Source organism: Maylandia zebra, linkage group LG10, assembly GCF_041146795.1.
Source record: "Maylandia zebra isolate NMK-2024a linkage group LG10, Mzebra_GT3a, whole genome shotgun sequence".
Lineage (NCBI taxonomy): Eukaryota > Metazoa > Chordata > Actinopteri > Cichliformes > Cichlidae > Maylandia > Maylandia zebra.
Genome location: NC_135176.1, coordinates 20,634,749 through 20,653,222, shown reverse-complemented (window position 1 = coordinate 20,653,222; position 18,474 = coordinate 20,634,749). Strand labels below are relative to the sequence as shown.

Genomic DNA, 18,474 nt, shown 5'->3' with positions numbered 1-18,474 from the left:
GTTATTTACTAAGTGAACTGTGTGCTAGCAGTTAGCAGCAGTGTGTCTGGATAGTTAACCACTGTAACATATCTGACTGGTTGCATACTATTGATTTATTGTGTTTATGTGCAGCGAGTTTATAGTGCAAAGGTCACAAAAGTACTGACTTACAGAAATCATCTATATTACATGTTTACGACATTAAAAATGCACAAAGAAGCAGATGTTGTGATGAAATAGGAGTTATTTCATCAAACACAGAAGACCTGAATAATGCCCAACTGATCCTTCATCTGTTGTGTGTGCTAAAACTCCAACAGTTGAGGCTTACAGGAGAAGGGATGTGACACAGGTCTGTTTAGTTCACAGTTACACAAACTACAGTGTTTCATTTACCAAATCCGGGAGTGCCTTGTGTAAGACAACTTGTGTAATCAGTCATCTGAACAATGCCTGATCTCAACAAACATTGACAAGAACCATTTTAAAAACAGTTTTAAAGAAAGCAAAACAAAGCCATCTTTCCCATAACTTCCTCTGGAGTATTTCTGTAGCTACGGGAGTAAATGGATAGGAAACTGCTTAAGGCAACTGATGAGACCGATGTGGCAATTTTCATGTCACATGTATATGCAAGCATGGATAATGAAAGCCAAACAACACTTGGATAGATGTATTTAAGAGTGAAATATACAGAGAAGGCACTGGCAATTAAATGTGACGCTTGGTTGGCTGTGCAGTAATTTAACAATGGTTTCTACAGTAACCACTTCACCACAACATCATGACCTACAGTACATGCTCACACCAAAATGAAACATTTCAAGATTCGGTTGTTTTGTTGTGGATCGAAACTGACAAAAAGAAAAAAGAGAAGAAAAACAACTGATGTGATTCAGAATTTGACAGACTTATAAGCAAATCCTCATTTACATGTAGTAAACCATCTCAGTTGGAACAAATCCTAATATCCACATGAAGTGCATATGAAGTGAATGTTCCAAAGCGGCTGCATTACACAATGCAACAAGCAGCACTGATACAGATCTGAGTGGAAGATGTAACTACGGGCAAAACAATACCGATCCACATCCACGCAAAGCGAGGCGAAAACAAATCTGCGTGAACTGATCGTGTCCGACTTGCCATTACGCCACCGTGCATATGCTTGAAAAGTACAGATTCACGAAGGAGATGTTCTTGAAGAAAAGAAGCAAAAGTGGAGATTGCGGCAGGTTTCAAAATGAGCTTGAGGACTATAAATATACACAGCAATTTCTTAACAGTCATTGTTATCCTTTGTTTGTTATTGAAACCTATATTTTAAATGTGTTGTTATTTTAAAAAAGGAGTTACACTTACATAATCAGTCCCTCTCCCTCTCTCAGACATGCACACCGACAGGGAGGCCATTCTACGCCCATCCTCCATCTGCCCTTGCAGTATCAAGGGGGCAAGAGGACAATGCTACTTTAGTTGATCTGATTCAACCACAAGGAAGAACAACATACTGCAGCTACAGGAAAGCTAGCTTAACTCTAACACCGGGATGTAACAGTCAGGCTTCTCAAAATTGTTGCAGAAACCCAAATCTGATCTACAGGCTGTTTGACACCAGTTGTAACGCCAGTTGTAATGCTTTTAACGCATTTAAATCTACAAAGCATGTTGGGAACTTCTTTCTCATTATACTTTTTCTGGTCTTTTTTTTTTTTTTATTAAGCCAACAGCTTTTTTTGTACCATCCAACCATGCTAATCTGTAATTTTGTGCTCATGAAGACATAACAGCTGCGTATGTGCACCTCTGCACAAAGCAGGGAGGAGGATGGAGACAAAGTGAGACACAGGAGAGCCTCCCTCCTTCCAGCATGAGCCGAAAGTGATGCTTCTATAAGATCATTATAGTATTCTATCACTGATGACCCCGTTCACATATCACAACAAATGATTTTGCATACAGTAACTAATTAACTTAAGAGGACGGATATTAGCTGAACAGGTAATACAGAACTAGGTCACAACATTTGCCCAGTTATTTAATCAATTTAAGCTTTTTAAATCTTTTTGACATGTAAAAACTGTTAATAGAAGCAATAGGATGAAGTTATAAATTAGCTAACTACCTTGTTACAATTTTAGTTATCTTTTTTTAAACTACAATGCTAAATAAGTGAGCCACCATCCTTGTAATTATGCTGCCAGAAAACTAGCTAAAAGAGAGAGGATGTTCCTAATATTGTCCTCTTAAGGGAAGTCCACACAGCAAGTGTGGTGACAATCAGAGACCACAGAAGGTCACTGACATTTAGTGGCTTTAAGCAATGATGGGGTGGGAGCTAAAAAAGCTCATTTCAAACGTTGGATGAACTGTACCAACACCCTGTACAAGACAAATGAGGATGTCTTAACTGAATCATGCAAAGCTAGTCTAGTGGAGTCCAAGAATAAAAATATGGAACTGTAAATGAGAATAACAGGCCCCCTTTAAATAGTCTCCTCATCAAAGCAAACTGGAACAGGTCAGACACGAACCTGGGCCGCACAACTACCTACAGCAATTAGCTGTTAACAACATTAATCCTAAATAGCTACTGAGAAGCATGTGCTCCCTCTCTAATACATGTCAAGACATGTCCGCACAACCTTCTGGCTGCTGAGCCTGTGGAGTGTTGAGTCATTAACTGCTAATGGACAAGAAGAAAGGTCACAACAAGCATCACTTTAAACAGTTTTAAGTTACTTTGCATCTTTAGAGAATTTTGGATTCACTGGTAAAGAACGTGTCCAGGAAATCTGCAATCTATACGTTCAGTTATGATGTTGACAGGCTGCTGAATCTAAAAAGACATGCAGCCACCAGGACTATTTAACACGATCTATTTTCATCCATGACGACGACTACGACTGACACCAACTTGCAGGGACTTTGTCACAACGTAAAAAAGTAAAGGATATGTAGGGTACTTAAAGAAACATTTCACTGGATAGGCCCAGATGGGTCTATAGCCACCTCTGTCTCTTTCCCCTCCTCCTTATAACGACCAGCACAATCAATCACGGGCTAGATCAATAGAATGAATTTATCTCCAGGCCCCTCTACCTCTTTCCATTACAGCTGGTTTCTACATGTGACAGTACAATTATTTAAGCAGTCTTCATTGTATGTGGACCCAGCTTTTAAAATGAATGAACAGGTTGGATTTTTTTTTTATTAAGGGGTGGCCACCCATGCCATGACATACAGTAAGTGATTAATGTAACTCTAAATCTTATAAATCATCAGGCTCTCTTTTACACAGTGTAATAGGTCAAGAGCCTAATATATGCAAAGCATAAAGAACTGAGCAAGGTTCATGGATCTACAGTATCACCGTTCGTTGCTAATGGTTGTTTACGACTGGAACAAAAGCAATCTAACCATAATGTATTGTTATTCATCACTTAATGCAGATATAGTTTTTGACACTATTGTCTGTCGTTATACCCTCCATCGCCGTCTTCATTTTGTACCTCGCTCTCCCAGTCTCCCATTATAAAATCTTATCATTTTTTTTCTGTCCATGCCGTCTTCTCCCCCATTCCTATATGCGCCCCCCCCCCCCCCCCAATTCACATGGCACACACCACTGCAGTGACAGAGCCACATTAGTCATCGCAAAGGACGCTCAGCTATAGAAGTACAGAGTCCAATAACAGGTTTAACACAGTAGCAAAAGCATCGTGTAAATCTGTGCCCTCCTGCTGTGTCTAAAAATAGAAGATGTACCACATAATGCTATAATATTAATAGTTCACATAAATGACATCCTGCTGTTTAATAATTCAGGTGATGAGCAGCTACAACTGAAAAATATTCAGAACCAGACATATACGCTGGACATTCATGCTTAGTATACAACATAATTGGGAAGAAAAAGAGGACAATTCCATACAGTTAGTGAAAATTCCCACTCAACCATCTGAATAAACATCTTAGAGGCAAACTGACCTGAAAGGGGAAGATGTTATCGCTGCGGCCAACTCCATCATCCATCCAGGACTTGGGGTTAAAGCCTGCGGGACTGTTTCGAGGGTACTTCTGGGATGCCACATGGTTGTTAGGGAAGGTCTTCTTCAATGGGGAGATAGAGTTAATGGGAGTCATCCCGCCATTCAGCCCGCGTCGATAATCTCTGCCTTGAGATCCTCCCCAGCCGCCACCACTACCATATCCTCCTCCGGGACTCCAGGAAGTGGAGGAGCCGGGGGAGGGAGAGGGACTCTGGTAGCTGGCTGGACCCCAGGGAGACGGGGGCTTGTTCAGGCTGTTGGACAAATGCGGCAACTGGCTGAAAGCTGCATTCCTGTGTGGGAAGGGCGGTGGTGGGTGGGGAGAAGCTGGAGAACGCCGATGCTGCTGGTGTTGGCTGTGGGGGTGCTGGAAATGGGGATGAGGTGGGGGAGCCGGGTGGTGCTGGGACAAGGCAGCAGCTGGTCCGATCTGGGGGGAGAAGTTCCCACCAAACCCTGGACTGACGTGGTGTGAGAAGTTCTGGAACAGCAGAGGCCCGTTACTGGCAGACGCCGGGTTGAAAAAGCTGACATCCTCGTTGATGATTGTTGATGGCGCAGGTGGAATGGCGGGTGACCAGTTGTTAAAGCCAGAAAGCGATGACGAGGTTGTACTGGACTGAACTGGGCCCGTACCCCCGAGACCAGATGTCTCCTGGTAATCAAAGCCTGTCAGAACAGGTGACTCAAGACGGAGCTGCTTCTCTTTTCCATTACTGCTGTCAGATGTGCCATTCTCTGTCTTGCCTTCCTCGGACCTGGCTTTTTCCAATTCTGAAATTATCCCAACGCCACTTCCACCCTCTTGGTGACTCCCAGGAGACAACTGCTGCTTTTCTTGCGTTTCTTGCATTTCCTGTTGCTGCTGTGCTTTGGGTTTTTCTGGCCCCCCCAGGATTTCGTCTTGCACGCTGTTGTGGGTGGCGGAGGCAGGGAAGAGCCAGGGAGAGCCTCCCGTGGTGCCATTCCCTGCGGCTGTGGTGCTGTTTATGAAAGCGGCAGGGCTCTGCGACACATTTTGGTGATGATGAGGGGGCTGCAGATGCGGGTGGATTCGGACCGGGAATGCAGACTTGTTGCCAGTGTTGTTTTGAACTAGAACTCCAAACCCGTAATCCCCCATTTGTTTTCTCCCCCCACAGACAAGTGCTATCCCGTGATCGTTTGGTCCTATAGAGAGAAGAGCATACAAGCATGGCATGCACTGAGTTAGCAGTCACCCACTCACATTAACCAACAGATCAAGGGATTTAGAAAAAAAAAAACAACGAAGTGAGGGGACACAGAGGCATGGAAATCTCTTTATGTGTAGGTTCTAAATGAGATCCTACACACATATAACATTCACTGTACTGTGGCTTTAGAGCTCATCCTTAAAAAAAAGCCAGCCAGTTAACGTTACATCTTTAGCTAATTATAACCCCGTGACGTTGCCAGATTGTCTACAGCTGAGCTGCTGGCAGCCACCAGTAAAGCCAGAACCACTGCTGTGTCGAGCATATAGTCTCCATTTGGGGACGTTTTACTAACGAAAACCAACTGACAGGCAACTAATTATCACCCAAGAAACGCACATTAGCACAAAATATCAACGAAGGCTGAAAATATTGACAAAAAACCAACAAAACCGTCAAAAATAAAACACTCGACCTTGTTTGACAGCTGTCAGCACCCTGGGAAGAGCCCACTATCAAAATTACGTTTATATTAATACGGCTTTTTTATCAGTCGGGCAAATTATTGTTAATTAATCGGTTTCACGCGTCGACGGAGAAGCAGTTTAAATCGCTGTTAGCTGACCAGCTAACTTTTCCATCCGTTGCTAACATTAGCTTGCTAGCTAACGACCGTTAGCACGAATGCTAGCTAGCTGGACAGGTTGAAGGCAAGCGAATAAAACATCTCCTCACCTTCTGATCACCACCTTTCGACCTCGGCGTCGTCTGTGTCGAGATCCTTTCCCTCGGGCTGAGAGCGAGACGGTGTCCTTGAAACAATGAGTGCGGCAGGCAAAGGTTTTCAGAGGCGGTTTTAGTAGCTGACTCGTACAGTGCAGTCGGTCAGCTCTTTTTTTTCTCTCTCCCTTCTCCTGACGTGTCCTGCCTGCTCAATGACACAGCTCTCTATCTGCTGCCTGTAATCTGGACCGTATCATCGAAGAGCTTTGTTAACGTGGCAGTGTGTGACTTATACTCGGTTCGTTCATAAAGCCTTATTCGATCGGTTTCATTGTTCGCTTTATTTTCTTTTCTTCTCACTAACTGTCTCTCCTTCAGAGCCAGCCGATCCTCTGTGTGTGTGCTTGCTTGCTTCTTGGCTGCCCCTCTCTCCTGGAACCGACCGTGGCCGAATGACAGCGAAAGATCAGCCGAGACACACTTCCGCTTCTGGGACGGCCCCTCTTCGCTTAGACCACGCCTTCACGGGGCCACACCTCGGTACGCGATTGGTTGGACCACCGGCAACCTCTCTAAAATTCTTCATCATTTAACAGCTATGCGCCAATAATATAACCACGCCGTGCTTTAAGGGCCTGCCCACTCAGGGCAGAAAAAAACCCTCCTCCCATCGCTATCCTGTCTTTTCACGATGCAGCCTATATCAGGTCGTGAGAAAAATGAGAAACCCAACCCCCCCCACCAAAGCTTCAGTAAAAGCGCATCCTTGGCTCGGGCTTTTTGATCCCTAGCTCATTTGTTGTGTGGAGATGAAACAAGGAGGTATGCTATCGTTTTTTTTGGTGGTCGTTTTGGTGTTCCTTTTCATGCATAACTTAAATGCAAACCTCGTCCTCTTCACACTGGCCACTGCACTCTGCAGTATTTTTCATTTTTGTCAGGTGGCTAGAGACTCCTCTTTTCAATGTTTCCCAATCAGTCAATCTTTATTCAGCACTCATTGTCCATAGAAAGAAATACACCCACAAAGAGACTACAGGAGTGCCTCCAATAAAGACTCATGTTTTGCCAAACCTGATATCCATTTAGCCCAGTGATCTCATTCTCAGGCGTGTTGAGCCTGAATATAAATTTAAACATGAGATTTCTTAATAAAGCTTTAAATATACTGATTCCAGCAGTTACAAGCATCTCACTTGCCATTTTAGTCTCTTTAGTCACAACCTCATGGCATCATTATAAGCTACATGTAGCTCGCTTCCCTGTATTTCATCCACAGGTGTTCTGTATACAAATGTGTACAGTATGCTCTAAATGAAGAAATATTCACTCATTCTGTACATGCAGTAAATTTGCATAAGAGGATGTTCGCTTGAGCATACATTAACTGTCATGCCTATAAATATTGTTGTCATCTGTCATTGGATCTGCAGAAAGATCTGCAGGATATTTGATCTCATTACTGACAGTAAGATTATTATCTGACAATGTAAACTTTGGAAATCTGAGATAGATTTCCTCCTTAATCTATATAGAATCTAGAAATCATATCGCTCTTACAGGCATTGCGAGTAATACGCATAACATATGTGAAGTAGCTGCTGGAGAGAAGCACTACTAGGACTGAAGACCACAAGATCATCTGCATACATGATGTGGTTCACTAAATTTACAGGCTCTCATATTCTTTGACACATCATCGACATAAAGATTCAAAAGAATTGTGGATAAAATCTCTCCTTGTTAGACAAGGAGTTATGTTGTATACCAAAAGAAAAGCTGGTTAATGTAATATCTCCTATCTGTGTTACATCTGTACTCACACTGTCTTATAATAGGTTTTATTATGAGAAAACAGCCTATTCAATCCAAAATCAAAAGCAGCTGTCATGTAATCATACAGTTAAATATGTAGTGACAACCAGGAAGCAGATTGCTTAGCAAAAAAGCTTCATGGCTATCAAATTGTCCCGTCTACATTACAGGAAAAACAAGAGCCAGAAAGAGAGCTTTAAGTTTTTTAAACCCATTTCACCTCTCATCCAAGAGGCTCTTTCAGTTCAAAAACCAAAAGTCCCAGGTATTTAAGCCCTAATGCTGCTTAGGAGGTGGTCGTTGACACACTATTAATCACGTATGTCATCACATGAGACAAGGTGTGAAAAAAGGCGTGGGTCATTACCACCAGAGGTTTCAGGTGAAACCACTGTGAGACCTTGCCCCACCCTATCATGTGACCTGTTGAGGTTACTTGATGTGAGTCAGGGTTGAGGCACCTGCCGTAAGCCACCACCTCCTTCGATGATGGTCCTCCACAGTGGACATAGGTGGCCTCTTTTACTCCTATTTCAAACCATCTGTCACTCCTCACTGCACTGCGCAGCGTACACTATGTTGCTTAGTTTCTGTTTGGGAGCTTTGTTTTACAGATGAACAGGTTTATGTCCGAGGGTGTGGCTGGGTCTGAAGTACAGTATGTACTTGTGTACACGTATATGTTCCTTTTGTTTCCCTTCTGCCATAGGGAACATTTTCTGTCAAGTATGGCAGGGTCCTGATCACCCCAAGCTTGTGTTCCGGAGGGTGGTGGGAGTTAAAAGTACAGATTTGTGTATGTGGGCTTCCAGTGAACTTCAATGTTAAGGCTTATATCCTTGTCAGTGTGCACAGCACAGTCCAGAAATGACAAACTATTATCCTTTGTACATTACACAAAATACACAAATCCATTATATTAGGCAGATTACAAGTGTCAGCTATGGTTCTATCTTGTGAACCAAACTTCATGTATGTAGTATATAAATGCTTTATTCATTAAATCCATCTGTCCGTCCGTCTGTCTGTCCGTCCGTCCGTCCGTCCGTCCATCCATCTGTCCGTCCATCCATCCGTTCGTCCATCCATCTGTCCGTCCGTCCATCCATCCATCCATCCATCCATCCATCCATCCATCCATCCATCCATCCATCCATCAGTCTATCCATTCATTCTCTTCGGTTTATCCAATTCAGGGTCAAGACAGGGCAAGAAGCAGGGTGCCGATGCCATTTTATCTTCAAATTATTTTGTTTTGGTTGATTATTTTAATCATTTGGCACATTTTCTGAGATGTTTCAATGAACAAGGAGCATACTAGGAAATATATTACTTTTACCTCTGACTCTGGTCATAGTCCATTGTAGTGATCAGAAGCTGGAATGAAGATGCTATACTTATAGTGTGTGAGAGAGACATAGTATATTCTGCCCCAGGCCCTAACAGAGTTTGAAGCCTGTGGGATAAAGCACCCTTAAGAGATAGAGCTATAGGTGCTTGTGTTTTCACCTTTGCACAAAGCCAGGTTAGTGTTTATGCTAACAAAACGTTGAATAAGCCTGCTTGTGTCCTGATTTAATGGACAGAAATTAGAGAGGAGACAATCTTATAATCTCAAATTCAGTAAAAAAGCATTCAAGAAAAGATTTCTTCTTTTGATCTAAAAAAGCAATTTTCTCCGTGTACAGTGTTAACTGACATCTAAGATTGATTTGATTCGTCATACCAATATGAATCTGTCCCAGTTTTTTCTAGGGTATCACATGTAGCCCATTTAAGAGATGTGGTTGTGTCTGCTTTACTCTGTCAGATGACCATCCAACCACCTTTTTTCCTTCATCACCCACCCACACCAATAACCTTCTACTCCTTTTATCTGTTTCCCTGTCCTTCTGTGTCCTTCTCTCTTGTATGGTCATTATCACAGAGAGGTCATCAAACAGCTTTGACTCTGTCAGTCTCACTGACCCTCAACTGGCAGTATTACACGCAAGCCGCAAATGGCAATCTCATAAATCTGTCACTTCAAATCCAGCTGGGAGAGAGCGATAAATTAGGGGAACATGCAGTCTCCTGCATTATTTAATATATACAGGAAGGATGAACAGGCCATGGAGCAGGTATTAGCAGGGTTAAGGAGTGACCGGATTAAAGCAATCAGATTAAGAGAATAGATTGCAGATGCCTGATAATGTGGCCATTCACATTGTGCTCAGAGGTTGGCGTGAGCTGTGCAAATACCCGTAGATGTGTACAAATAAGACAATATTGCAATAAGAAATCCATCCACCTATCCTCTGCCACTTGATCTGGTTGTGGAGACAGTTAAGACAAGATGCCCAGACTTCCCTCACCCAGCTACTTCCTGCAGCTCTTCTGGGGGAACTCCAAGATGTTCCCCAGCCAGCCAAAACGCAGTATGTCCAGGGGCCTCTTCCAACTTGGGCATGTCCAAGAAACCCTCACATATAAGGCATCCAGGGGGTGATCAGATGCCCGGACCACCTCAACTGTTTTGTGTTTTTTTACTGTAGAGGAGCTTAACTGCAGTCTAACACTCGTATCACAAATTTCTATCATCATTTGCATTTCCTCTCCTCATTTTTTAAAATGTCTGTTCTGTTCCGCAAACAAAACTGTTCAAGGGAAATCTTCATGCACTGGAGGGTGAAAAACAGCAGGAAGAAGGAGTAATGTTTTTTTGTTTTTTGTTTTTTTAAAAAATCACAAATGAGATCCAGCTTTCTGCCACTCCTCATGCTCTACACTACAGTAGTATGAATAAAGAGTAGAGCACAAGGAATTCGATTTGTTTCAGTAGGAGATGGTTCTTACCTAAAGATCTGTGGCTTGGAAACAATGCCAAATATTATTTTTTGTTCATGTTCTGCTTCAGAAATATTTATATTGAATTTAAGTTGCACAATTAAATCCTCTTTTTATATTCTCCAAAATATAATTAAGCCCCATGACTGTCTAAACATAATAAAATAATCATTTTACCCCTACTGCTTTTGTTAATTAGAGTATCGTGTCCACAGTAGCTCCATCCTAACACTTTTATCTTAAATTTCTATCATATACACGTGACCTCCGTTTCCCTTTTTCATCATTCTTCAATCTCCACTCTGGTCTGCAAACAAAATTGCTTAAAAGAAATCTTCTTCATACACTGGGGGGAGAAAATCAGCAGGAGGAAGGACTAATATTTAAAAATCCTAAATGTGATCCAGTTTTATGGCCCTTCTTGAGTGTAGGACACAGTATTCCTTTCACAGTGGGGCAGATGATTAGGCAGAGTGCTCGGTGCTGTAAATGGATTTCTAGGACAGAATAACCGGTCCTGCTGGCCTCACTCAGGAGACAACACCCTCTCCTCCTACTGTCCCTTTTCTCTGCCTTTTGCTGTCTGTCACAAAAATACATTGTTTTGTTCCAAATTCTTCATGCCCAGAACAACCCTAAATAAAGCACGAGGCAGAAGGGGAAGTAAATTACATATTTATGAAACTATTTATAAGACCTACTGTGAATCTACAGTTTCAGCCTGAAATTCGACTTTTTTCAAAGCTACCGAGATGTGTAATTTATCTACTGTATGAACTTACTAATAGCCAGTTTTATCATGTATTCACTTTCTGGCAATGGTTTTCTGTGCGCTCTGCCATATTCAAGAGTGGATAGGTACTATGAATAAAACATTGAATCCATTAAAAAATTAATCACCTCTACCTAAGGCATAATTATGGTGCGATTCCTCCCAGAGTGTACGCGCGCATGTGTGTGTGTGTTTGTGAGTCAAGTGTGCATTTATAAGCGTGCACAGAGGTGCCTGAGAGCAAATGCATACAAGTTCACAATATTTGATGTTTAATTTCTTAAAATCTCATTTCAACAATTTCCTGCCGTTTTGATTTTCGGTAGAAAATTCTGCAGCCAAACCCAAAAGTGCATAGAAGACAATTCTGCATTCCCAAGTTTACACATGAATAATACAGAATTTTGACTTTGACACCGATTGTATTTGTGTAAATTATGTAGATGTTTACATGTGTAGTGTTGACCAGCGCAACAAAGCCTTATGGTGTGCTATTGTAGAGTTGTGTTTGGGTCCTATAAAATATTCATTTGGATCGGGCATGTGGCTGAGAAAGAAAACCGTGTGGGTAGTTTGGGGATGCAAAGGACCTTGGGGTATGGATGGGAAGCTTCTCATTGATCTATGGGTAATATTTATAATCACTAACAACCTCACTCTAAATATAAGCTGAAAACCCCCCAACTTGCTCCACTTTTTATATAACAGAAAAGCTCATCTCCTCAATGATTTTCTTTTTTCTTTATTTTTTTGCCTGACAGCCTCAAACCCTTCATCCTTCCTTCATCCATCCAGTGTATTTTCCCCTGTTGTGCGCTCCCTGGGGACCCTATACTAATTAAGCCGAAGAGGTCTTTCTGGGTAGCGGGCTGAGATGACTGTTTGAAAAAGACACGTGAACTGTGTGTGTGTGTGCATCCATGTGGGTGTGTGTGTGTCACAAAGGCCAGGCTGATTTCATGACTCCACTGGGCACAGAAGGGATAATAAATTACAACAGAGCAGCAGCTGGGGGCCTGTGATGTGAGGGTCAGTGTGCGTGTGCATCGTATGCATGTGTACGCTACACTGAGCAAATAAGTGGTTAAGTGTGTTGAAAGAAATTTCAAAATTTTCCAGAGCAAAAACTGACAAATCTGCAAGTTTTATGTGATAATTATGCAGCTTTCCATATTGGTAAATAAAAAACTAACACAGGCAATGAAAAAAATAGTTTTTAATTTGCTGCATAATTTCAGGAGTGAAAACAATTATTTTATTTGGAGAGGCACCAAAGTCAGAGAGCAAACAGGAACAATTAGCATAACTGTTGTAGAAAATTAGTAGCGGTGGATTACCCGTTATTGCCCTGGTGGTAATCAGATGTGAACAGCACACATCACTGTAAAAAAAGGGTCATAAAGATTTTAGCCTCTATTCAAACAGGGACTGAACATGGTGTCTTGAGCAAAGTGGGTCAAGGATGTACAAAAGTACAGTTGTGTTTGTCCGTCTTTATATCTTTCACTACAGTACATCCCTGTATGTTGAGCCGTTTCTGTAGTATGCACGGCAGCATGCAATTTGTGAATTTGTTGTTGCCATGGTGATGTCAAATTTGGGCGACTTGCTCATTCATTCACGGTTCGTGACATAAAAAGGAGTCTAATTCTGCTCATTTTCATGTTATCCTATTTTTCTTATGAAGCAACGCAAGAAACGTTTCAAACCCATTCATTAGCCAAAGGTTCTCTGTGTGTGTGTGTGTGTGTGTGTGTGTGTGTGTGTGTGTGTGTGTGTAATTAAAGAATGTGCGCAAACGTGGGTGTGAAATCAATTGAGGACCTCTGCCTCTAAAGCCAGAGTGGTTTCATTTACCTTCTGGGCACTTCTCCATGGCCGAGGAGTCTGGCTGTGTGACAGGCTGGAAGGAGCCACAAAAACAGTCACTGGGTGGAAGTGGTGGCCAGCTTCAAAAAAAAAAAAAAAAAACCCTATGAAATACACCATTTTTAGTTCTCTTCCACATGATGTGTGATGGGATGTATTAGGGCCACATTAAGATAAAAAGATATTATTGATCATTTTGAGAAGAAAGTCGAAATTTAGAGATTAGAGTTGTTGTTTCAAGACAAACTGCCACGGCTGCTATGGCCTCTACAAAACGTCTTGTGTAGATGAGTTAGCAAAATCGTACTTCAGAATCGGTTTTACTTACAAGGTAATGACTTCTCTTTTAGCACATAAACAAAAGGAGATGGTGCAGAAAACTGCATCTGGTCAAAATGAAATGGCAGGCAGTGGACAGGTGCAAGGGTAAGCGTAACCCGATTGCTAAAATGATGATCGAGACTAGTTATCTATGTTATCTAACATAGCCTGAATTAACTCAAAACTTTTTTATGATGGTGGGGTGTTTAAATTACTGGTGATAAATGGCTGATTAGGAATTAACTCGAGTCTAATATTGTTTCAATTTAATTTAAACCTGCTGACATCGCCAGTTGTTTCTTTGTAGCATAACCGCATTAACGCGGCAAATCTCTGCTAGCGAGTTAGCACGGATCATGGGGCTGCCCGGCGCTAACGCGTTGACGCCAGGCAGCCCCACGCACGGGGCGATCTGCACTAACTCGCAAACGGAGATTTGCCGCGTTAATGGTGTTAACGTCATTTTAACAAGATTAACGCAGACAAAGCTGATTATTGTTATTTAATTTTTAAACTACCAAGAAGCAGACATCATAGTTCTTAAAATTCCCAAGCCTCACACTATAAATAATGCCCAGGAGGCTGACACTCTTGCCAGCATTTTGTCATATCAGCTGAGCTGAAGTCACAGCTGAAGGACAAATTGGTGGCTCTGCCTCCACTATGAGTGCAGTCCTTCAGCTGTGAGGTCAACAGCAAAACCTGATGTTTGCCACCAGTAACATTTTATTTTCTTTCAGGAGTCTGAAAATTGCTATTGACCTACAAAACGAGATTATAAAGGTCCACTGACCTGTTAGTTGTTCACCAACTTGTGTCTCTTGTTTAGTCTACGTTGGCTTTATCGTCTGTGTTTGTCTGTCTAGTTTTCCCTTTTGTGTTTCTCAACAGATGATTTACCAACACACACTCACTGTGCTGACAGAGGCTGAAAGAAAAAGCAATGGACAGAGAAATGCTGAGTCAAGCCCACCCGAGACTCCCTTTGCCTCAATAAAGGTACAAAGCACATGGCCTCATCAATAATTGAAAGTTCTCCTTAAAGCTCTGAAAGTCCCAGATGCATGTGTGTTTATGTTGTGTGCTTTTTTTCTTGGACTTGTGGGTATGAGGTGCTCTCTTTTTCATAGTTTATGTGTGTATACAGTTGTGGTCAGAGGTTTACAGACACTTATCATTGGCATAAAAGTCATGGTAATTTGGGGCTTTTAAGGATTTCTTGGAACTGTTCTTTTTCCACTGTGCACAAGTTTGATGTTATTTTGGATTTCTCTAATCCACACAGTATCAAAAGTATACATACATCCCAACTGATATTTGATTAATTTGGTAACCTTTAAAGAATTAGTAGAGTTCATTTAAATTGGATGGTTTCCTGACATGGACCCAGCCGTTAAGTGTAAGCCACAAATTTTGGTTTGTTGTGGTCGGGTTTAGGGAAGGCCATTCCACAAACTCAATGTTAGTCTGATTTATTCATTCCAAAACCAGATTTGATGTATGTTTGGGATTACTGTCCTGTAGTAGCATCCAGTTTTGTCCAAGTTTCCACCTTCTAGCTGTTGATTTGAAATGAAGGTAAGAATTTGAAGGTGGATCTCCTCCTTCATTATTCCATCCATTGAAAACATCACCTTATCACGTCATGTGATTATGCCTTGTCTTGTCTCACCCATGTTGGCAGCTGCAAATTTCAGTCAAGACTGAAGGTGTGTATTTTGGAGCAGGGTGAATCGTTCCAGTGCTGCAAAACAAGAATCAACACCTCCAAGTCTGAGGCCATGGTCCTCAGGCAGAAAAGGGTGGAGTCCCCACTCTGAGTCAGGGACTGGTTACTGCCCCAAGTGGAAGAGTTTAAGTATCTCAGAGTCTTGTTCACAAGTGAAGGAAGAGGAAAGCGGGAATTCGACAGACAGATTGGTGGTATGGACGCTAGGACGCTGCATCGGTCTGTTGTGGTGAAGAGAGAGCTGAGCATAAAAGCGAAGCCAGTTGATCTATATCTCCACCCTCACCTATGGTCGTGTACTTTGGGTGGTGACCGAAAGAATGAGATCGCAGATACAAGCGGCAGAAATGAGCTTTCTCCGAAGGATGGCTGGCCTCTCTTTTAGAGAAAGTTCAGCCATCTGAGAGGGACTCATAGTAGAGCCGTCTTCTCCTCCACATTGAAAGGAGCCTTTTGAGGTGGTTCAGGCATCTGACAAGGATGCCTCCTGGGTGTTCTGGGCATCTCCTCACCGGGAGGAGGCCCTGAGGCAGACCCAGGAGAGATTATAACTCTTGGCTAGCCTGGGGGAGGCTTGGTGTTCCCCAGACAAGCTGGAGGACGTGGCTAGGGAGAGGGAGGTCTGGGTTTCTCCGCTTAGGCTGCTACGGCATTATCCTGGCCCCGGGTAAGTGGAAGAAGATCGATGGATGGTTTCTTTCTTGGTCGGCGCCCTATCAGTTCTTGATGATGTAAACTCACTTTACTGTAGACAATGACACTGGTGTTCCAGCAGTTTCTAGTTCGTGACAGGCTTTGTGGTTCTTGAGTTGCTCCTGAGTATCCTAATAAATTTCCTCTCATCTGAGGGTGACAGTCTGTGTTTTCTTAGCAGACCTTAGCAAAATGGTGAGACATCTCAATAACTGGAATCCTTGGAATCTGAAGTTGTTTAGATATGGCTCAGAGACCTTCCCAGCTTGAGTAAATCTACAACTTTCCTTAGATCTTCACCGAGTTCCTTGGAATTTCTTATTGATCTGAATATTGGTCAGTCCAATGAGCGCTGTCAAACAATTCCTTTTCATTCTGGCAAAGAGAAACAATCATGATCACTAATGAAAAGTTAACAAGTCATGTCAAGTTAAAAGATGTCACATAACCTTCAGTACCACTTATTAAAAGGTTTAAGCAAGCGTATGTATATATTTGAACCTGTATGTATAGTAAAACAGTCACACTTCCGGGACTAAAGGCAAGTCACACATCAGTCATTTCCTTTTACAGTAAAAATTCAGCTTAATGTTACTATCATGCTAGTGTTTGTAGTTAGAGCTGGGTAAGGTTACTTTAAGTACATGTCAGTGCAATGTCCTTCAGTGTGATAGAAAAGCAGCTGTGAGCAAGTCTGAGCTTCCAGTTGGGAGGAGGATGCACAAGAAGAGATAATTTGGCTCATAGTATTTTCAGATCACTCGGAGGTGGAGCTTCAAGAGTCTCTTATCAGTCGACACAGCTGTACCTCCGAGGACACTGTGATGTACTGTGATGTGTGTCAGACGGCAGATGTAGCGAAAAGCGTGTGTGAATAATGTGAAACCTACCAGCTGAAGGTTTCCAGACAGGACTACATGTTACTCCCTCCAGCAACTCTGTAATCCCCCCAAATCTTAGTTTACTCAACTGCGAACTGAGAATTAAGGAATTTCTGGCACACGCTCCTAAAGGCTGAACCTTATGCCACAAGCATGCAAAGTGCCAGCCATTTCACTTTGCATTGCTTTGAACTATCAAAGTCTATCACTTGCAGACATGAATTAGGTGTTTTGAAACACCCAGGAGACTTTTCACGTTATTTAATGGTTTAATTGAAAGAAACCTTTTTGTTTAATTATATTTTCTCTCTTTGATTTCACAAAAACAGAAAAAATAACTGTGACCATAATTCCACGTGAATATGCAATGTCCAAATTCCAATGCAAATTACTGTATTTCACCAAATATAGCGTGGCGAATGCAAAACGACAGGGGCTTTTCTTGCTGCACGGCTTAGGGACCTACACGTAAAAATGGGGAATTCATCCAGCGAGGGAAATCTCAAAGGATGATGAGATGCTGTCTTTCAACAAAGATCGAAAGGGTACATTTAAGGTCAGGGTTAGGCCAGCATACATGGTTCATCTCAAATTTCAATTCAATTTTGAGTTATATAGCTGTCTTTTTATTTTACCTCATGGCCTCATGTATGAAATTACATGCGAAAAAGTAACAAATACATAGAAGCAACATGCACGTGCACTCACATTTTATTCATATTCTGCTTCATGTTAAGTGGGGTTTAAAAGTGTTTTTCTGCCTTAAATTTACACCATATGTCATAAATGGAAACTTGTCTGAAGTCTTAAGGTTTGATTTGACTTCTCAGATGAATCTATATAAAAAAATATAACGTAGCCTATGCAAGTGGCTGATATCATTACCAGCATTCATGCTTTTGTATGGTATATTATGAATAAATTACCTTGTGGTGATTTCCCAGAGTTTTATATGCGGTGGCAGCCATGATAGAAAAGAGCGAGGACCCTCCTAGGGTTTGTTTGGTTTTTTCAGAGGCAAACATATTTGTCCTGTCTTTGTCCCTTCCTTCACATCTTTCAAGTAGTTTTGGCAATCTCCCTCCAGCTGTTTGCTGACATCTTTGAGTCCTTTTAGTAAAGCTACGATTTTGATTCCTTATATTTTGCTAGCGATTGTTATTTTCTCTGAAGAGTATGAAGAAGAACAAGCTACTTGTTACCTCTAACTCTATTCAAAACGTTTTTGTTTTTTTTTAACACCAGATCTCCTTCCTAATGCAATCTTACTGGAGATTTGTGCTACATCATAACTGCAAACCCTTCTGAAACATTACGGCATAGCCTTAAATGTAACTACATGTTGCATCCACACAGCCTGCAATTACTGTGAATGGTCAGTTCATTACTGTCGATTCCTCTTTCCAGCTACTTTAAGAAGGTATGGTTCCTAATTATAATAAAAACCATGCCTTCAGCCGTAGCATGTCAGCAAATGCCTGTAATATTTCTGAAACTATTAAAATGGACATCAGGGAATTGTGCAAAGAAGCGTGAAAACCTAAAGCATAAATATATTTGCCCCTGAAAAAACTACAACCACAACAGCATTAGTATATGTGCAACACTGTTAGCCACGTTGCTGGAGGAGGTGCAC

The 18,474-nt window shown here is 41.9% G+C and overlaps 1 protein-coding gene across 4 annotated transcripts in view; it reads right to left on the bottom strand.

Moving 5' to 3' along the window:
- The window catches only part of cpeb4b (cytoplasmic polyadenylation element binding protein 4b), a 34,785-nt gene extending 28,090 nt beyond the window's left edge, over positions 1-6,695 (bottom strand). The window contains exons 1-3 of one of the 4 annotated variants that reach the window (XM_004550326.6): positions 5,945-6,695; positions 3,973-5,204; positions 1,345-1,413 (exon numbers count right to left, since the gene is read on the bottom strand). In XM_004550326.6, the coding sequence (XP_004550383.1) occupies positions 1,345-1,413; positions 3,973-5,157 (1,254 nt within the window). In that variant the 5' untranslated portion in view covers positions 5,158-5,204; positions 5,945-6,695. The remainder of the gene's footprint in view (positions 1-1,344; positions 1,414-3,972; positions 5,205-5,944) is intronic. The other 3 variants (XM_004550327.6, XM_004550328.6, XM_004550329.6) reach the window with 3 other exon arrangements.
- Between the last annotated feature and the right edge of the window lie 11,779 nt (positions 6,696-18,474).